Genomic DNA, 20,978 nt, shown 5'->3' on the forward strand with positions numbered 1-20,978 from the left:
GATTAAATAACACAAGAGAAACGGAAAAAAAGAGGAAAACGCCGTGTGAAATGCTGCATTCAGAGGAAGTGGGTGTAAATCTTTGATGTTTCATGAACTTGCATCTCCTACGGGAAAAAGTTAGCAATTCGATTATAATATCACCGGGAGTGTAATTCCAACGAACCATTTTGAAATTGTTCAACTCCTCCTTGATCTGCTGGGCTAGCAGTGGTGTTAATCGGTTACAGGTTGCAATATCTCCCCGTCGATCATATTCGCCACTGGGCCATGTCTCGTGGAACTGGATCCGGGGGCTGAATACGAGGGACTTGGGGACTACAGGGGCCGCAGAGAGAGAAACCGTCCTTGCACCGGCCCCATCCGATATATCGTCTTCCCCAGCGATCTTCACTGCATCAGTACGTCGAAGGCCCGTTCGACTCTGATCCTCAGGAGTGCTCGGGGCGCTGGAATGGGGCGAATCGGTGCCATTATCAACTGGCGCAATTTTCAGAGTGGTTGAGTTGACGAGCTCGGGATTGGCCTCTGTTACAAAACCAAACAAAAAGAGTACGAAGTTAGCCAAGCACCTTGCATTAAGTAGGTGGTGTGCGTTGCGACTTACTTTTAAGAATACCCTTCCTGACTGCCGCAAGAACCTCTGCACGTTCCCTGTCTCCCCCAACAATGCTTTTACGCGATTGAGGTGCCTCCACATTATCTTCATGATTTGGGGCAGGAGAGACGTCAGTTTCCATCCTGGGAAGTACAGTACCACTGTGAGGAAGTTCTTGGGGATCAGGATTCTCTGCAACGTTCTTTCTCTCGGCTTCAATGTTCACCACAGAGACCTGGGGTGCCATCGGTTGAACCGCGATGCCATCTGTCGTGGACGTGCTTATGACGGACTTCGGCCGGAATAAACCAACAAGAGACCGCGTGGATCGTTTCATTCCTTTGCCCATCTTCCGGAGCATGATTGAAGCGGAGGAGGCTGTGGAAGAGACCGACAAGTTGTCTGTAGATGTATTGAAGAAACGGCCCTGGTGATGGGAATAAATGCTCTCGCCCAAACCACTAGCCTCCTGCTGTTCCGCGATGGCGGCTTGCTCAGGACCCAATTCTTCCTGGAGTAGCTCCCGACGGGCCTTCTCCAGGGCGGCTCCATCCTTGCGGTGAACATTATTTTGCGGAGATGCCTTCAGAAGCTCCGAGGCACTTCCGAACGAAAAGGCTCTTCTCAAGCGAGATTTGGCCGGACGATGGGCGTCGTTCCGTGTAATTTCAGCTAGGCGCTGGGAAGCGGGGCTGCTTGTTTGTGGTTGATTTTGGGTCGGCTGTGAAGGTTTCGCGAAAGATGTAGGTTCTGCAGATACAGGGTTGGACAATGGTGACGGCTTGGCTGGCCGTGTTGTTGCATCATCTGGTTTTGTCGTAGATTTAGATTGGGAACTAGAATCAGCCGGTCTCTCATGTACCTATGAAAATATTAGTTCGCATCAAAGACGAATAGCTGTTGCCAAAAAAAAAAAAAAAAAAAAAAAAAAACATTCTTACAGAGGACGTAGAGGAACGAGCAGAGTGGGTGCTTCCTGATACATCACGGTGGGATTGGGCGGATCTGGGTCGGCTCTGGTCAAAATAGTCTTGACCGCTGGATATCAGACCCGGGGATGATGAGGGTAAATGAAGCTGTAGATTGATAAGAGCTGTGTTATCCATATTTCCCCAGCTCCTCCGCCTGTACCTCTTCGCCAGTTCCGGTTGTGGTTTCTCTGTGCGGGATACGTCATCCGCACTAGGAGCTCTGTTATGGCCCACGTTACGAGCGGCCTCTGGAGCAAGACTTTTGCCTGATTGTGGTAGGTTCTCATCCAGAATCGGAGGAGATACACGGGCTGAGCCCGGCCCATTTACTGGTGCGGCGGCGGACTGGGTGTTTCCGGTACCGTCTGGTCGTCGGGCGCCGCGCCGATAACGATCGGGCGAAGGGCGAGCGACGGTAGGGGAGGAAATATTCATGAATGGAGGTGTGGGGGAAGGCAGATTTGCGGTGGATAAGGGGCGAAGAGGAGGGTCACCACGGAGCTGGCGGGAAGGGACGGCGGAGTCGTCTTTAGACATATGGGATTGAATGGAAGAGTTTGAGGAGGAAGTGGATACAGAACCAGCTGCAGGGTGATTGACGAAACGCGAAGTGACTCCGGGGTGGGCCGTGGTGACCGAGCCTTGGGGGAGGGAGGGGGCAGAGGAAGTTCGAAGCTCGGGCCTCATATGAGGAGAGGATGATTGACGGTTTTGCATATTCGTTGAATTGGAGAGGTTGGGGGTGCTGGTAAAGGCGTATGGCGCCACAACCTGATGACCTGCCCTATAGCCCCCCGAATTGCCCGTGGTGTTGTATGTATTCCAGGACATGGTGGGATTCCGCGAATTTTGCTGCTGTAAAGACTGAGAAGATGTGAAGACACCCGAGGAGGAAGAAGGGCGAGTTTGAAGCACAGTAACCGCGCTAGTTTGCTGGGGAATTGTCTGTACCAACGCTGCCATGGTGTCCTCCTCCAGCGATGGGAAAGTAACGTGAGTGGACGCGTAGATTACGACGTCTTTAAAGATGAGAGAGTATCTCTTGCCAATCGAGGTGAAAATGAATCCTCCCGCGTCCGAAGCAGACGAAGCAAATGTAGCGTCTCAAGAGGAACTCGAGTGGGGGGAATGGTAGGGGGAAACAGGGGAGAATCTGTACCACGTAATCGTTAGTTAGGATTGTACAACCAAAGCAATCGAGTTCGAAGATTGGGCAAAGTTTGGCAAATGGTGGGTTATCTAGGCAAATGATATTCCTCCTTTCTCTAGACTGGTGTGGGAGAGGGGACGGGGGGGCCTTGGTTTTTTTTTTCCCAACTGGACAACCGCACCTGTTCTAGGAAATGCCCGATGTGAATTATACTGGTACAACGACAAAGACACGCGCTGTGATGAATATGGAAATAAATGCTGTTGAAGGACGAGATAATGAAACGAAAGGCTTGGATCAAACGAGGACCGAAGAGGGAGGAGCCGGTGATGAGGTAGGATGTAAGGAACACAAGGGTCAAGGGTGGCAGATGCTGTCTAGAGCGGTCGAGCCATATGCGAAATAAAAGAGGGAGCAAAAAAAAAAAGATAATAAAAAAAAAAAGAGGAACAGAGGAAATGAATTTAATAAATGCAAATGACAACTAACAAAGTCGACCGAGACAGAGAAGAGAGGGAAGAGAAATAAAAAAAGAAACGGAGCCAGATCCTTGAAAAGACACCTAATCTTCTGAATCAAGCAGAAGATGCGTCGCGGGACTGGTAGAAAGGAGGATGGAGAGAAGAGGAGAGAGAGAGAGAGAGAGAGAGAGAGAGGAAAGAAAAGAAGGTGGAAAGGGAAGAGGAGTGAGAGGGGCTGAGAGGAGGATGAGGATGAGGGAGAGAAAGGAATAGGGAGATAATGGGAGGAGGAGGAGAGGAATTTACTATTCTCACTTAGGGGAGGGACGCCGGACTGACAGGCGGAGACACACGGGCGGGATTTTCCAAAGAACGCGAACAACGCCAGGCACAAGTTATGTGCAACCACTTCTACTTCGTTTTAATAATTCAATGGATATTGATTAGAAACCGGTACTCGTGGGTCGTGGCGTTTCTTTTTCTTCGTCGTTTCTTCTTTTCTTTTTTCTCTTACACAGGGAAAGGGGAGAGGAAGATAATCATAGTAAAAAAAGGAGGGAGGGAGAGTTTTTTGAGTACGGATTGGAAGCCCACGAGGGGAAGAAGGAATGGGATCGAATGTAAATTCCTCATAATCAGCCCAAATAATAATAATAATAATAATAATAATAAGATAGGCAGTGCCAAAGGGACGATTACTGTGGTTGCAGCTGCAAGTCATAGTTATAGGTGTACTCTGTATGTACTAGTAGTAGTATAGGTACCTAGGAGGTAAGTAAGTAGTATTTAGGAAATCCTAACCCGAATCACTCTATGCTATTACTATCTATAAAGAGACTCTACTGTGTATGAAGCAAAAGTTTCAGTCATAGGATTCTCCTCTTTGAAATCCTGGGAATCCAATATAAAAGAATGAGATTATCATGATCAGGAAGCCTGATTCCTCACCCCGTAGATTAATACCTACCTAGGTACCTAATTAATTCTCCTGAATCTCGTCTCTTCTATCAACCAACCAGCGTTATGGAGAAAACGAAAGGGGTAAGACATGGTTGGGGCTATACGGTAAGTTCGGTTCTTTGTGGCTAACTGACCTCAGTTACTTTTGATCCACCTGGTTCTTACTAGTATTAAGTATTACCAAGTGCCTTATACTACCTACTAGTAATAGCTTCAAGGTAAGAGGAGGAAGAATGGACACATGCATGACCATAGCCAGCAAGAATGCTTCTCCAAGTTCCAGTCCCAAACAACATACTAGTAAGTAGTAGTAAGTACTAACTATACTAATCCCATCTTCTGTGGGGTACTAGTACTCCCCTAATTCATACAGAGTACCAAGTACCAAGGTTGTAACCGTATTGATGATCAATCCGTGCAGCCAATTACTAGTCCTCTAGAAAGCGGCCTGCCTCCTTTTTATTTACTTTTTATTTTTAACCTTGGTAAATGCGGTAAAAAGAGGGGGAGCGGGAAAGAACACTTTGAAGGTGAAAAAGAACGTGCTGTTGGCTTGACTTGACGCTATAAAAAAAACTTTGGAACAGTTACCCAGATTTCATTTGAGCTGTCAAAGTTATTTATCTCCCCTATAACCATACATACAATCTGACCACAGAGACTCTCTAGAAAGAGTGCCAAAGCTTGCCAGTCGCCATGTAGCAGCCCAGACTTTGGAACACCCCCTAACTGGTCCCCAGATCTTGTAACTCTCGTAACCTCTCACAACCCCTGGAAAATTCCCGCAACTCGGTTCCATGGTTCCTCAAAAGAACCCTAATCGATATCTAGATAACTATAACCCCCGGCTTAGCCAGCGTTTGACCGGAATGATGAATCTTTGTGTCAAACTCCTACGCTTCACGCGGGTCCGTAGAACCCAGCTAGTTACCTGCCAGATGTCTCAGGTGTCTCAGTTCTAACTTTGGTAACTTCGGCATTACCGAGTCATACTAACTCCTAGTCCGGAGCATAGAACAGAGAACTTACTAGTAGTTATGCGTAAATAATGTTAGCCGGCCTAGGGATATTTTCCTCGCAACCGATTCTAAAATATCCAGGGAATTGACGTTGGAAAAAAAAAAAAAAAAACGTGGCTCAATGGGAAATGCGGAATTCTTCTAGTTGGGAACGTGGCTATTGTCAGCAAGAGTCAGTTAACTATCCAATCCGCTGTCCATTTTGGGAGATTTTTATGATATGCATTAGTTAGGTAGAGAGAGATGGATTTTGTAATTCGGGTTTCTCTTGAAATTCCATCTTCCCATTCATCCCTACAGCCCTGTAGGTCCATCCAGAACACGCGGAATACGATCCCACCTGCAGAATGATGAAGCGAGGGGGGGGGGGGGGGGCTGAAAAGATTCAATAGCCTAGCCACCTCGAATCGAAATCTTTTCTTCTCATTTTCTCTCTCTCTTCTCTTCTTCCATCTCACCAGACCGATACACGACCCCGATATCAGTGCACATCCACTATACCATTCATTTCGACGCGTACTCTATGGAGAGTCTAGATTGTTTAGGTACAAATTCCAGTACCTGCTCTGCACATACTCCGGGGTTCGATATCGAGCCTTGGCTGGGCTGACGCACGCATGCGGCTGGGGCCCAGGACTCGCAAGTCGCAAATCATGACCTCCCGCTCGCTTCCGAATAACGAGACGAGAGATGATTATTTTAAGCCTCAACTTCGGTAAGAAATAAAATAAAATACAATATTTTTCTGAGAGTAGCCACACGATGTTTCATCGAGTTTTCAGTCTTGACCTATACTATACGTTCTATACAGGTCAATTCTGTTGAAATCTCGAACTACTCCTCCTCCGCCACGGTAATCCATCCCAGCGTTCAAAGTTAGTGCCGAAATCCAATGCAGATCCATGTAAGGAGCTCCCGCGTGATCGACAGGCGACATCACCGTTTTCAATAACTTTTCTGCGGGCCATTTGGTATCCTGATTCCTGACAGTGTGGTGGTGGGTAGTGGGTACATAATCAATCCACCTCGCCTTCGTCACTTGGGAGTTGGGACAAGACTCATAGGTGTGATTTCACAACTTGGAAAATCTTATTCTCCACAAAGGAAACTTGGCCATCGAGAGAAGGAAGACCTGGTTGTAGTGGTTGCAACACCTTACATTTACGAGATAGCCAGCCTTTTCGCTGTGGTAAATAGCTCTCAAAAAAGGGAGGATTGAAAACTTGATTGATATTGAGAGTACGGAGTACATCGTGCGGAACTGTCATTCAATCGTACTAGTAGAGGCAAGCAAGAAGAAGATCTCAGGAATATGTAACTAGAATATCCATCCCTACTCTGTACCATAGTTTCAAGTTATGCACAAAAAATAACCTCAGTATCCACATGGGAGTACGTACTATGTAGTAGAGCCCACCACCCACTATCATATTTATATTATCATCAGCAAAGATGATTGACATCCGAGCAATCCCACCCATGTCTTGTATTACCTTGTTATTTGCGGGTTTTCCAACGACTCAACAACAATCCCTGATGAATCGTCACAGTGCGTCGAATTCACCTTCACTGCAGCACTGTAAATGTCAATCAAGTCGATCATCCACCACTCCCAATTGGGGCTATTTTTTTTTTTACGATACCTATCATGGATTGAATAACCGAAGAATTGCTCTCCTCATCCCCATTCTTAATTCAAGGGAAGATGCTGAATCTCTAAGCAATGATAAACCGAATCCCTCCCGAACATCAGTTAGTACGTACCACGCAACATTCGTCTCATCCTTGGCCTGGGGATTCATGAGGATTCTTTAATATGCTTTTTTTTTATCTTTCCCTCTAAAAAAAGAATAGCAATACCAGCTATAACCATTATTGGATGGATCTCCGAAACCAATCCACGTGTTTTGACCACCCAGAGCCGTTCGCTGATCGGACATCTGCCAATTACACATTATGCCGCTTTAGGCAGGAGAAAAGGGCACTTGTCTGCAGTTGTATGGGATTGAAGCGCTCGGGGGGGGCAGTTTTGGACCAGGCCAGAATGTGGCCAGTGGTGATCTTAATACTGGTTACCGTTAGACGGTTAGAGCACCTGGAAGTTGTTGTTATCCGGGGAAGTGAAAGAGAAAATGTGGAGTCCTGTCAGTGAACTATCTATCTACTTGCTGCTCTCTGGGCACTTGAGATATTACCGGAGCAGAGAATTTAAGAGTGCTAAGAACGCTGTCATCAGTGGAGATAAGGAGGCGGATCATACGATTTAATTCTTGCACGTCAAGCGAGAGCACTAATTATTATTATGTATTAGCCTCCGCAGAGTCACGTCGCCACTCTTGACGGCCGGACTCGATCCTAACGCTTGCGAGGTCGGAGGGCATCTCTGCACCATAGCCAGGCTTGCTGGCTGTTAATCTGCTCGCATTTTGATTGAGACTACTCCGTACCAGGCATTCGTATCCCTGCATATAGTATCCTGTCTTTTAGCACGCCACTCCCAAGATTCCGGATGAAAACTGGCTCTTCATGACTCGGGGTTACAAATGCAACCCAGGCCCACGCCTGTTGGCCTTCATCAGGGTCCATCTGCTCAGGAAACCAAACTGTCTTTATTTATAAGCGTTACCCGGAATCTTTTTAAACAAGCTGCTGTCCACGTATATGTACCCTATAATATGCTCCAACCGGGTTCTTTGCATATTAACCAACTACCCGTGGTTTCATCTCTGAATAAGAGCCATACACAACTCTGCATATGATAGGCACAGGACTAATCCAGATAACCACCGACTAACTCAAGAAATAACTCGGAATAATCATGAAATCCACTCGAAAAGTCAATTCCTCCAAGACAGCACACATTATTTGGGTTTCAACTGACCCCAATGGAACCCCAATCATAATAACGAAGCCCTATAGCCTCCTATTTAACATTCTACTGTTAAAATTGCAGATGAGACTAATACTACCTTCCCTACTATTAGTGCCAACTATGCATGCATGCAAGTTCCTATCTACTTGGGTACTTGGGTACCTAGCAGCAGAACAACACACAATCTATCACTCTATACAGATCACCAGATCCAAAACATGAAACACTAATAAAGTAGCACTTGACTCTATTACAAGTACCTGCCTGGATCAAGATCTGGAATTTCCATTCTACTCTCAAAGCCTATGCAATCTATAATCTATAATGCAAATTTTTCCACGAAGAGGATAATAATAAACTCTTCTTCTTCCGATTATAGTGTTCTTATCTACTTCAGCGTAGCCAGGAACGAGCGAGAGAGAGAGAGAGAGAGAGAGGTAAATAAAACAACCTACAGAAATGAATTACACCTCAGTAGGTAGGCAGGTAGTGCAGTTCTTACAGAACGAGCACCATTCCTCGTAAATGCACAGAGTACCTACCTACCTACCTAAGATTTTAGCTCGACCCAATAATAACTCCCACATAGTGCAAATAACCATTCGTCGCTGTCGCTTCTGCTACCTCAAGCCTTTGTCCTAAGAAGTCAAGTCTCGTCTAGGCTAGATATGGGGGCTCTGCTTCGTCTGATCATTCTACTAGAATATATGTACCGTGTTCAAACTTCAAAACTTCATTTCATTCAGCTCCTCCTCCCGTCAGTGGTCAGTCGGCCAGTCGGCCAGTCGATCGACCGACCGACCGACCGAACAGCTAGTTAGCTAGCACGGAGTACTTACATACTTACTGCCTAGGTACACATCCTCCTCCCCACCCCAAGCAAAGAAAAGAAAGAATCAACTCGGAGTTAGTGCATGCGTATGCATGGCCTTGTGTCCATCCGGGTGGCACTTTTAGTCTCTGTATGTCGCTGGAACCGGAAAGCCACTGGGGCAGGGCGATACACTGCTAGTGGTTTATGTCCCTCCCCTCTCTACTCTGTACTGATCTCTATCTATGTCAGTCAATACTTAGCTTTCATTAACTAACTAGTATGTAGGTTAGGTAGTTGACGGTGATATTATTTGTTAGATTATCATGATTGATTGCAGCTAGGAAATAGAGCAGTGTATACATTCCATCAGGACATGTTTGGCCCACCCTACTGCTTGGGTTGTTATTTGATCTTCGGTAATTCATTTACAAGTAATACCTGTCTTGGACTCGGGAATAATAACTAACAGAACATTTTTTTTTTCTTCTTCTTCTTCTTCTTCTTCTTCAATCAGGGGTCATTAGATACCAAGACATAAAATCCTAGCCTAGCTCCTAGCAATAGACCGGAATCCCCAGAAGAGAGAATCAGAATCCCAGGTCGTCGCCGTCATTATCGAAATCTTCAGACACATCCATGCCCTCGCCATCTTCATCCAATCCCTCAAAGACCATGAATTTCTCGTTCTTCGCGTCCGTCTCGTCCGGCACAACGTTGCCGTCCTGAATCTCGCAGTCCTTGAGTACACTCTCACGGCCGATCTTGCTGCGCCGCCCGACAATACACCCGGTCAATTGGCACCGTTCGCCAATGACGGCGCCCGACATGACGAGACACCGGGTCAGTCGGGCGCCGCTGGCAATGTGGCAGTTCGCTCCGATGACGGTCTCTTTAATGACACACTTCTCTTCCACGGTCACGTTTTCGCCGAGCACGCAGTCGGCCTTGGTGACTGTGCAGCGCTGGGCTACTCCGGCGGGGTACGCGATCTTCTGTTGGTGGGCAAACGGAGACGCCGCGCGGCCGGCTTCTTCGATAGACTCGAGCTTGGCAAGGCGCAGCGAGACGGAGAGTAGGAGGGCTGATGTGTCCACGCGCCGGATCAAAGGTGCAGAAGGTAAGGATGAATGCATGTAAGCCAGTATCGGCGGAATGGTGAGTTTTTCCTTCTTTGGAGACTCCAGGCCTGAGTCCGTACCGAAGCTCTTGACTCGCGAGGCGAATTGAAATTCACCCGGTGTGTCGACTAGGGATACATCGCGGGACTCTCCAGTGCCGGCTTTGGTCGTGCTCATGGCTTTAATATCGATCTCCTCCTCCACCGACTCGCCATCCTGGCTCCCGTTATCTCCCCCCTTACTGCTTTCGGGGTGGAAGATTTCTCGTAATCGTAGCTTTTCGCCCAGCCCGGTTTGCCATTCTGCTTTGGCCCACCAACCCACAAGATCTTCGCTGACGCTCTCGAATTTCTCGTTCAGCAGCAGCGCCATTTTGACCCAGTAGGGAAATATATAAATGTGTGCGTCCCTGTAGCTAGTCAACAATTTGACCCGTGCGTGCCTTTTCACTAGCGAATGGCGAATGAGAAGTCCCTTGTCCTCCTCCATCTTCTCCTTGAGGGTATCCATTGGCATAGTCAGGACCAGTTTAGATAGCCCAAATCTTAGCGAAGCAGGCCCATCGGCGGGATGGGAAACCGCCGGTGCTTCATCTTGGTCAAGAGGTGCGGTGGCCACGAAGTCAGCCACCTCTCCCTTGACGCTCTCTTCTCGTCCTTTTGTTTCATAGAACACTGCCAAACCACCGCGACGACCCCCCGCCTCACCGCCCATGCCAACAGTCTTCGGACCATTTGCATTCCACCCTCCGCTCATTGTTGACCCTCCCAACGCGCTTTGAGTTACCATCCATGCTTCGAGGAGGGATTCTCCAGGGATATCGCAAATAAGATCGCAAGGTAGGAGGACGAAATCGGACTTGATGCAAGCTTGAACTTCTGGAAGGCGTAGCAGTTCTGCGGTACCGGTTGTCAAGGTTAAACCTGTGGGGGCTATGACTGACGGAGATGGCGACGGCAGAGAAGTAAGGTGGGGGTTTTGTGATAGGGCAGCTTCAAGAGCAGCTTGGCTGGAAGGAGGTGTAATGAGGGTAATATCTGAGCATGTTAGCCCTGTGGTAGCCAGCTACTAGGAGGGTGAGGTGCCTACTTGTAATCCCCATGCGATATAGCCAATCTAAACTATACCACACCATGGGACGATTTAGGACGGGAATAAGTGCCTTTGAAGCATCGGTACTGGACGTGAAAGTAGACAGAGAAATGCCAGGTCCACAGAGCACCAGGCCCTGGAACCCCGACGCAGGAACTGCTTGTGGCATTGTAACCAAGAAACTTTATGAATGTTTATGCTCTTGAGAAATAGCGACAGGTCTGGTGGCCGCGGGGTTGAGGGGGGAAATATCCAGATCGGGAGGACGCTTTCTGCTGGAAATATTGATGCAAACCCATAAACACGTGTCACAAGGTAGGCTAGCACATAATTCTCGTGCCTCAAATGCTCGAATGAATGTAATTGGGATGCAAGCAGTCCAAAGGGTGCCGTCGTCTCTTTTGCGCTCTCTGAGTCAACCCTCGAACCAAATCGCATAGTATTATTTTTTGCTCTAGTGATGAGACCCACTTGGCACGTGCCGATAGCAGGTGTCTGACTAAGCAGGACTAGCTCGTAGAAAAACAAACAGTACAAACAGTCATTAGTGTTGGTGCCTTAGGCCGTGTAAACAACCCGTCACCAGCCACATGTTTCTCGGCTGCCCCGAGGCCCCAGCCTTCCATAGTTCCTCCCTCCTTTCTCACCCTTCTCCTGCAACCTGCTTTTCGGACTGACTTGAGATGTGAATTCGACTTGTTGCGACCGACTTGATTCTATGCGCCACCTTTAATCGCTATCGTTGACCGCAATGTCTTACTCCCAGGACGCCCGTCATCGGCGGGTGGGTACTGGCTTCAGCTCGACTGGCCGCCGTACTGTCATGGGGTACTGGGTACCACTGGCCATGACCGTCGGTATCGCGGCAATTGGTGTTGCAGCCTGGGTCTGGAGCGAACGCAATGAGGCAGATGACGATGATGAACATGATCACCATCACCCTCAAGATAGTGGTCAGGTCCCTCAAGGCCCTCCTGGTGGCGTGTCGTTCCCTCCGGGAGAGTTCCAAGGGGAATACGCGCGATCAACAGGTGCAGATATTCCCGGCCATCCTCAGGATGATGTTAGTATGGTGGCTCGAATGCAGGAAGCATTACGACGCACACCTAGTCCCCAACAAATCTTCGATGGAGCTAGTAAGAGGGTCGCAGCTGGTATGGCAGCGGCCGGCGCTTTCGTAGGAGGCGCTCTGACATCAATACGAGAAGAAAATAGAGGTGACTTCGAAGACCATTCCCGATGGTCCGAGGAAGTGGAATCGAGAGCCCAACAAAGGGACCTTTCCAATCCAAACGCCGTCCCCTCTGCCGTTGGCGCTCCGCCCGCCCGGGGACCTGTTGGTGGACCGGCTGCAGTTGACAAGAAGAAAACGGTGGTGATAGTGGTTTCATCAGAATCTTCTCATCTTCATACCGAAGAACTGACCTCTGACCATGTGGTAAGTTGTCGCGTGACCCCCTGACGATTTTGTTTGTGGCTCAATGCGCTAACTAAACTTGTGTGTAGTCTATCCTTTCGCATCTTCCCGAGCACATCAACCCGGATACTGCTGAAATTTTTGTCTTGATCTACGCCCCAGGCTTGAAACATGCTACCAATCAGGGTAGCCCCTCCCATCCGCTTTCCGTCACCTCCTCCTACTCAAATATTGCGCCCGAAGACGCTACGCCCTCCGTTGAAGCAACTACTGGCGACCTATCTACCTTACAACCTCGTCCGACTGATGAGCCGGAGGGCGCGACTCCCCTCTTCAACACCCTATATACTCAGGCGCAAGCTATTGTTGACAAGGAAAATACAATTATGCCCTTCAGTACCCTCACGGGTTATGTGCATCTTGTTCGCCACCTCTCCGCGGATACTGTTTATGTCCAAGAGTCCTTGGCTGGCCAGGATGGAAGCGCAGTGCACCATATCGCCGGTTGGGTCAGACAAGTTGTAGTTGTGGTCGGTGATGATGGCGGGCGGGGCGGCCTGATTGACAGCGACGACGAATCTGCGCTCGCAGGCCAGGAAGATAAATGGTGGCAAAAGGAGGGCATCACTGGTATTGGTAAGCGTATTGATGTTGTTGATGTACTTCGTGTAGGAGACGACTGGCGACGAAGGATCAGCGGTCATGACTAGAAAGTCAGTGATCACATGTTCCCAAGGGCTGCTAGACGCTCTCCAGGTATTATTGTTAATCCTTTGACTGTTCATATTGTACTTCTTTCTTCCTGACTCTTTTTTTTTTCTTTGTCTTGCATGATTGTGATTTGATTCCCTAGCTTGATGACTTGTTCTTTCAACCCTTTGATATCATGTCTCTGTGGATATTCCATGATGACAAAGGCTTATCTAAATACACGAGAATATAAATTAGAAGCAAACCAACAACATCCTTTAAGCTGTCATCCTTGTAGAAAAGCAAATCTCCCCTAACCAGGTTTCTGTATAGTCATACCTTTATGAGTAGCACATCCAGTCATAAGTAGAAGTCACGTTATACTAACCCAATGCAGGCATCACCTGACCAGCCTCCCTTCAGGTCGTCCGTGGCTTGGCATCACCAAACTCCTTCTCGCAGAGCCATCATCGCCATATCAACGACCTCCTTGGACTCTCTGCAGATTTAGCAGGCGTTCTGTTCGATGGGTCGCAGCATACCATTCCTCTAGCGGCTTCGGGCTCTGTGCAACTTTCCGCATCGATTCCCGCCAGCTCCTCGTCGCCCTCCCCGTCCGCCGCTCCCCACATGTCTCGTCCCCGGTTATATCATCAGCTTATGATTTTCGGCGCGCGGCTTTCCTCTTTTTGTCCCGGATTTATATCCCGAGAAGTCGCACGTACCAGTCTTCTACTCCATTCGCATTAGGAAATCGATTCCGACAATATGGCAACAGCGATCTCCAAAACGACCTCTCATCCCCCTAAGATGAAGCGGCCGCCCCCGCCTTTCGTTCAGACTGGAGTCAACGGCGTCAAGCCTCAGCCTTCATCTTTCTCCCCCCCCAGTGTGTCAAAGCGCCTTCCCGGTTCGGGTCAGCAGACATCAGCAAGTTCTACCAGCAATCCGGTCTTGAATGGCGTCAATGGCGCGGCAAGCTCGAGTAACGCCCCCGGCAAGGGCCTGTTAGGTCGGCCTAAGAAAGAAGCGCAACGGCCAGGTGATCAGGGTATGAAGGTGCAAAGGGCATTACCGAAGACCTCATCCCTTGACACTGATCGTCGGGCGGGTAAAACGTTCCCTGAGCCATATGGTGCGTATCGCGGCGGGCTTACTACAACACAAACCCTGTCTTGCTAATTCTGGATATTCTTGCAGTTAAAACCACGTCATATATCTTGAAGAAATTCGGCAAATACGCTCCATCCCTAATCCTTCACCTCCACCCTACACACTTCCGCTTTGAACAGCAAGACGGAAGCTTCCCATACAACTCTGAAATGAAAGTGATCATCGAACATATCCGTGCTGGAACCGTTCCGCATGATATGATAGAGGAACTCCTGCGCGCAAATGTTCGCTTTTACGAGGGTATGGCCTCATTGATACCATGCCACATTTTACGTGGTTACTGACTTTGATGCGTTAATTCAGGTTGTCTCATTGTGCGCGTGGTCGATCATAAGTCAGTATCTGCGCAAACCAGGAAGTCTACAGCGCCGTCGTCTAATGAAAATAACACGCCATTTTCCATTCACAATTACAATGAACATATTACGCCGTCGGCATATGTACCGTACCCAAAACAAAACCAGCTGACGTCTGAGAAGGCCGTTAGCAAGGAGGCCTCCGCAGCAGGTCAATCGGATTCTAAAGATAGCGGAGAGCACCCTAGCCAATCCGAGGATACTTCTGGCGAAAAAGGGACAACGTCTACTCAACAGAAACAAGCTTCCCATAGACCCCGTGTGTTTACAACTGTCCTTCATCCCACTCCGCGTTCACTTCAGGCAGAGCTCACTCTCCTTGCGACCACCCCCGACCCCAGAACTGCAAAACAGGCAGCGGCTACTTCCCGTCCCCAAGCGTCATCGTCCGCCGCTCCTTCATCCCCAGGTGCATCGACAGCTCAGCCTGAGCGAGGACATGTCGCAAAGCGACAGAAGATGCTGGTTGAGCCACAGGAACTCTTGGAATGCGAGTCTAAATTGACAAGAGCCCTAGCACCCCCACTCTTTTTGGACCCTGTGGATAGTTTGGATGGAGTACACGAGCTATTGAAGTACATGGAGAGCCCGCTTCACCATGATCCTCCGCCTTCGCCCAAGAGAAGGAAGCGTACAGTTGCGGAACTGGCCGCCGACGAAGCACTGGCGGCGGAAGAGGAAAGATTTATGCTCATCATGGACGAGCGTTTGGAGCCCACTACGTCGGGAGGCGCTGGAGGCCCGAAATCTGCTGCTGTGGATGACACAGGTGGTGGTGTATCTTTTGAACCTCGTTTCTCACGGTTCAAGACACTCGAGAACATTCGCATGCAGCACGAGGAGAAGGCTAAACGTGAGCATGAGATTAAATTGAAGCAAGAATTAGCCAAGAGACAGCAGCAAGAGCAGGAGAGAGAAAGGCGTAGGCAAATGGAGCAACGACAAGCTGAAGAGCATGCGAAGGAAGAAGCACGACGACAACATATTGCTGCTCAGCAAGCCCAAGCGCAGCTTGCAGCACAGCAACATAATCGCCATGTCATGGCTCAGGCCAACGGAGTCAGTCAAGCACCTCAGTCGTCCCCCGTTGTCCGTAACCAAACACCTCACAATATCTCCTCGCCGCTTGTCGGAAGTACGATGGTCACTCAAGCTGGTGTCCCTATGGCTATGACTTCTTCTATGCAGGGCGCTGGTAGCCCGCCAAGACCTCCATCAGCTTTACAGCACGCCCATCCGAATGTAATGAGCCACCCCATGGCACCATCCAGAAGTCAACAAGGACAAAGCAGACACGGTACGCCACAAATGACACAGGGAACGCCCGCCATGTCCCAAGCAACTCCAATCATGCGCAATGTTACACCTACTCAACGCATGAGCCACGCAAGTCCGCCGCGGTCCTCAATGGCTCCAACTCCAGTGATGAATCAAGCTATGATGGCAACCCCACAAATGGGCGGAGTGACGCTCACGCCACAGCAACAACAGCAGATGCTGATGCAACAAAGACAGCAACTCCTTGCTCAACAAGGGCATCTAAACCACAGCCAACTGACCCCACAGCAATTTGCTCAGTTACAAGCAAACATGCACGCACAGCAAAACATTCAGGCTCACCAACAGCAGATGATGCAGCAACAGCAGCAGGAGAACCCTCAGGCCCAGCAACAAAAGTTCCAAAACCCTCAGGCTTACCAGGCCCAGCTTATGCGAGCCCAGCTTGCGCAGATGCAGATGGCGCAACAGCAGCAACAGCAACAGCAACAGCAACAGCAACAACAACAACAACAACAACAACAACAACAGCAACAGCAGCAGCAGCAGCAACAACAACAACAAGGCCAGCAGGCTCAAATGCACCAGGGCAGTCCACAGATGAACCCGCAACAACAACAACAGCAGCAGCAGCAGCAGATGTTGATGGCAGCGGCGCAAGCAAATGGTGGCCACCTCCCGCAAAACATGCAAGGCATGGCTATACAACCTGGGGCAAATATGGCGCAGCGCTACAATCAAATATATCAACAACGTTTGTTGCGATTACGACAGGAGATGGCTAGTCGTTTGATGCCTCAATATGGACCACCTACACAATATCCACCCCAAATTGCCCAGCAATACACTCTTGGGCTCGAACGAAATGCTAAAGCCTATGTCCAAGAGATCATACGACGGGAACGAGATGCTGCTCAACAGCACCGTCAAGCTGCAGCTGCAGCACACGCCCAAGCAGTTCAGCAACAGCAACACAACATGATGCAAAACGGAATGGGGAAGTAACTTTTTCACTTTGATGTTGATGACTAACGGTTTGGAGGTAGCAATATTTTTTTTTTTTTTTCGATTCACCCTTTTAACCTGAACTGAAAACATTTATGCCTTTCTCTTGGTGACTTTGGCGACCCCATGGTCTAATTTGGAGCGGACATGTTGTGTTAACTTTTCCACATCTTTTGTTCTTATTCGTTTGGAAGCTGTATACAGGACACCCCCAGGATTTGAGATAAAAAGAGGCCGGCGTTTTTTTTTATCATGGTTGCCGTTTCATTCTTCTCTCACACCTTTTTTCCCATTTATATTACCTTACCTTATCTTTACACTTTTTGTTCTGTTTTTCATTCTCATTTATGCTACGTTTTGGCGATTGTATTATTGGGAACGGATTGGAAGGGAGCAAGAACCAGACTTGATACCATTTTTGTACAGGTGTCCCTTGGTGCGTTATGGCAGTTTGTTTTCAATATCAGACGTTATTCGAATCAATTTCCTGTAGTTCGGTGTGAGGTCAATACTGGGTGTGTGGTGAGTACATGGTTATGCAGAAGCGACTTCCGTAGGTTGTCTAGGAAGTTGTCCAGTAACTTGGAAGTAGGTAGGCGGGCCTAGGATGAATTAAAAACCTTCCTCAAGGCCTACGCGTTGGGTATCTTGTAGATGATGTTTATATATATATATATATATACTCCGTATACTAAACGATAATCTAGCTGGTAAGCAATCATGTCACAACCACAAGACAGGCTAGGAAATGAATATAGAAAATTAGACCCAATCTATTCACTAGGATATTTTTTATCTATCTGGTGTGTTTTTAAATAGTATTCCCTGGATTAACTACAACATGAAGCTTGAATTCCCCCCCCCCCCCCCACACACACACACATACACATATATATATATATATATATATACATACTAGGAGAAAGGGTTCAGAAAGAATGCACTGTAGAATAGAAATAGATATACCATACTACAGGTTAATATACCAATATACATCGACCAATGAAGACTCTAGAGCTACTACTCCGTACCAGGGTATGATTTGATTTGATAGGTGATGGAAACCTGCTTAGTTCAGTGCATCTCCTTCTCTCCCGAATATCTGGATAGTACTTGATGACCTTGTTATTATTAGTAGTAGTAGTAGTAGTAGTAGTAGTAGTAGCATTTTCAGCCGGTGTGTGCTATCTAGAGTGAACATAGTCCTATTACAGACAGACCATTTGCTCTCGGACCGACAGTAGGTTACCTCACCTACCTCGTCATACCCTTGGAGATGCTCTCGCTCAAGGGATGATGCATACCACCTAACCTACCCACATTAGTTAAAAGCGTACTAGGTTAAAACGCCGCAGGGACATACGTTAACTACGTACGTATGCCAATTCCGGCTTGGGTTCGAGTTCAGTTCACACGACTCGAATCAACGCCCTGCTCCTCGTTAGGTATGTGGTTATTTATGTTATCATATATATGTAGTACGACCTCGGGGGGCGAAAGTTGTGCAACCTGCTAGGCTAGACCTCAATGGAGGAATAGGATGAGCGGATGGGCTGGACTGTATGTACTAAATATACACATAACGAGAGTGGGAATGAGGGTGGCAAAGTCGGGTTAAAAGGGTATATATATATATATATACTCTACACTCTTAACATACTTGTACAAAATACTACCTAGTATCAGTATCTACAGAACAAACCAACAACCAACTAATCATTAAGGTGAAAGCACAGGGAAAATAGAATAAACATAGTTAATAATAAAACAAAAGAAAGAAAGAAAAAGAGCTACAAAATGGAAATCCAAGACAAAAAAAGATCTACAGATCGACATTGATCTTCTTCTGTGCATACAGATGTGCAATATCTGTGGACTACTGGGTCCGCCTGAGTCGGATGATGAGAGTGGGTGTTAGAACCCGGCCTATAAGATAGATGGATTTTGGTTTTTTTTTTGGTTTCTTCTAGGGTTTAATATTGGTGGGAAAAAGGTTTAATTTTATTTTTGTTCTACTGTTTTGCTGTTCTGCAGTGGACTGTTGCACGGTGGAAAAAGTGTATGTGCATACGTGCATACACCTCTCTCTCTCTCTCTCTCTGAACTTTGTGGCCCTGGTACTTTAGTCATAGGCAGGAAACGGGGTGAGGAAGTAGGTGAGTGAGTAAGTGGGTAAGTAAAGGAAGACAATACTAGTTATGTACACATACATCGAGGTATGTATTCTGTCGCCCTGGGTCCTGTACATTCCAGTCATTTGTTAGCAGGTATGAAGACGCAAGAAAAACTTGGCCAGAGTTTAATGGATTGCTGGCAGCTAGCACCAGCCTTGGGTATTCTGGCTGTAACGGTAAGTCGCGGATCTGGATCGGGATTCACATCAATTCGATCCGGCAACTAGAAGACCAGGAAGCGGTCTGAGAGCAACTCAACGTATTGCCTATTCTGTACCTGCTCCTGTACCTGTGCTCATCGGGGAAGCTTCCACGGAGATATCTTGGATCGTCGGCAACCTGATTCCTAGAAGCTTAATGGTAACTTCTCGGTGATACCGTGCTAGAGGGGAAATCAATAAAGTGACGTCGTTGGGAATGAGAGGTAAGCATAGATTTGATAAGCAAATTCAGCAAGGAGATGGTGCATACAGCGCCAACTCTTCAGCCCTTGATAGGCTGAAATAAAGGAGGGGAGGGAAGGGAAAGAACCGCCGTTTATTGTTTTATCCCCCAGAAATCAAGAAACGTTAGGCAATAACGGAAGAGAGGGGAATCAAAATTTGTGGTGCACGAGTATGGGAAGGTGGAGATGATCATTATTACCAGGACTGACCGTTTTTCACAGGCTAGATCCAGCAATGAAACACAATATCAATGTAATGCAATGCAACTCAAATCAATGTTATTGATCGATGAGACGGTTGCAAGCTGGAAAGAGCCTACATCGGCTGATCCAGTTATTAGACACTTGGATTTGGGGCGAAGAAAAAGGAAAAAGAGGGAGAAGGGGCAGGATGCAAGGGGGCTAAATAAGAGGCTAGATCGTCCACCTTTAATGCTCCTCTTCCAGGGCCTGTCCACTCACTGATCACCGTAAAGGAGAAACATGCAGGCGATAACTATTGACCGTGCTTTGCATGGAACCTGATGAGACAAGGCGCAAAACGAGGCGTGGGAGGGGTAAGACATAGGGTAGCTCTCCTCTATGGATCCGGAACAGATATTGATTCAAACCACCCGGGAGGAATTTTCCCTGTTATTTTCGGGTTAGGAAAAAACAACGCTCCTTGACTGACAAATGAAGGAACGAGGACGAGAAAAAAAAAATATGAAAATATTGAGGGAAAACTGGCAATATTGATTAAATCTCCGGCACCCAAACGTACCTGTTCTTCCAATAACAAGGTTCAGGTTTGTTTGAGATTGGGCATCATTATTATGCCTTGGGCGCACATAACCTCGAAGAGAGTATATGGTTCTAATACTCGGTCAAAATGTAGATCATTGGTATCTTTGAGGATCACAATTCCCATTGTAGAACTTGTATGGTACCTGCGTGCCTTCGAGACTGATTTAGCTTTCGAACCCCAAGTTTTATTGACTCACCTGATTGACGGCAATTACGTTAACAAGCTTCTCCCACCAAGCGGCGGCCAAAGGGCGCCTGTGGGACGACGATGACATTGTTTTTCATCTGCATAGAATAGAGCCTCTACAATCGGAAATGATCACTAAAGCGATTATTGGGGCGTCTTGATTGACTGGGCATGCAGCAAGTCATTTTCAACGAGGGGGTTAGCTTTCACTAGCCCTTCTGAATATTCCTTTGAGAAACTGCGGCGCCAAATTCAAGGATGTCATCAAGGAGAGAATTCTCTCATAGCGAGGTCGCTAGTAGTGCGTGTTTCTGGCACTTGGAGGAGGCGCACTGGCCTAGGCCAATGACCGGAATGTTAGCCATATGTTCAAGCATTAATCCGGGTTGAGGCCGGAGAAGGAAAATGCATC

The 20,978-nt window shown here is 47.7% G+C and overlaps 5 protein-coding genes across 5 annotated transcripts; 3 read left to right on the forward strand and 2 right to left on the reverse strand.

Moving 5' to 3' along the window:
- Positions 1-59: 59 nt before the first annotated feature.
- Positions 60-2,532, reverse strand: P175DRAFT_0529892 (uncharacterized protein; the record flags this gene model as incomplete). The annotated part of the gene is made up of 4 exons (XM_040899735.1): positions 60-107; positions 167-528; positions 608-1,460; positions 1,540-2,532. 4 exons carry the CDS (start codon positions 2,530-2,532, stop codon positions 60-62), a joined length of 2,256 nt encoding a protein of 751 aa, XP_040754205.1.
- Positions 2,533-9,432: 6,900 nt separating this feature from the next.
- Positions 9,433-11,224, reverse strand: P175DRAFT_0507598 (translation initiation factor eIF2B subunit gamma; the record flags this gene model as incomplete). The annotated part of the gene is made up of 2 exons (XM_040898282.1): positions 9,433-11,000; positions 11,053-11,224. 2 exons carry the CDS (start codon positions 11,222-11,224, stop codon positions 9,433-9,435), a joined length of 1,740 nt encoding a protein of 579 aa, XP_040754206.1.
- A 588-nt stretch (positions 11,225-11,812) lies between these two features.
- Positions 11,813-13,182, forward strand: P175DRAFT_0414421 (uncharacterized protein; the record flags this gene model as incomplete). Its single annotated transcript, XM_040893068.1, has 2 exons — positions 11,813-12,493; positions 12,562-13,182. Coding segments are annotated over 2 exons (1,302 nt in total), but the record flags the coding sequence as incomplete, so codon positions are not given.
- Positions 13,183-13,630: 448 nt separating this feature from the next.
- Positions 13,631-17,443, forward strand: P175DRAFT_0499357 (uncharacterized protein). The gene is made up of 3 exons (XM_040896720.1): positions 13,631-14,297; positions 14,363-14,575; positions 14,639-17,443. The coding sequence occupies exons 1-3, from the start codon at positions 13,931-13,933 to the stop codon at positions 16,972-16,974; spliced, it is 2,916 nt and encodes a 971-aa protein (XP_040754208.1). The 5' UTR covers positions 13,631-13,930; the 3' UTR covers positions 16,975-17,443.
- Positions 17,101-17,755, forward strand: P175DRAFT_0146770 (uncharacterized protein). The gene has a single exon (XM_040892433.1). The coding sequence runs from the start codon at positions 17,227-17,229 to the stop codon at positions 17,578-17,580; it is 354 nt and encodes a 117-aa protein (XP_040754209.1). The 5' UTR covers positions 17,101-17,226; the 3' UTR covers positions 17,581-17,755.
- Positions 17,756-20,978: the final 3,223 nt, after the last annotated feature.

The sequence above is a fragment of the Aspergillus ochraceoroseus genome, assembly GCF_002846915.1.
Source record: "Aspergillus ochraceoroseus IBT 24754 chromosome Unknown P175scaffold_2, whole genome shotgun sequence".
Taxonomy (NCBI): domain Eukaryota; kingdom Fungi; phylum Ascomycota; class Eurotiomycetes; order Eurotiales; family Aspergillaceae; genus Aspergillus; species Aspergillus ochraceoroseus.

Excerpts from the sequence above, each read along its gene's own strand:
- P175DRAFT_0499357 (XM_040896720.1), top strand. The coding sequence starts at position 13,931 with ATGGCAACAGCGATCTCCAAAACGACCTCTCATCCCCCTAAGATGAAG. Across the intron at positions 14,298-14,362 it reads AACGTTCCCTGAGCCATATG|TTAAAACCACGTCATATATC; the intron begins GTGCGTATCGCG and ends ATATTCTTGCAG. Across the intron at positions 14,576-14,638 it reads AAATGTTCGCTTTTACGAGG|GTTGTCTCATTGTGCGCGTG; the intron begins GTATGGCCTCAT and ends GCGTTAATTCAG.
- P175DRAFT_0146770 (XM_040892433.1), top strand. The coding sequence starts at position 17,227 with ATGGTTGCCGTTTCATTCTTCTCTCACACCTTTTTTCCCATTTATATT.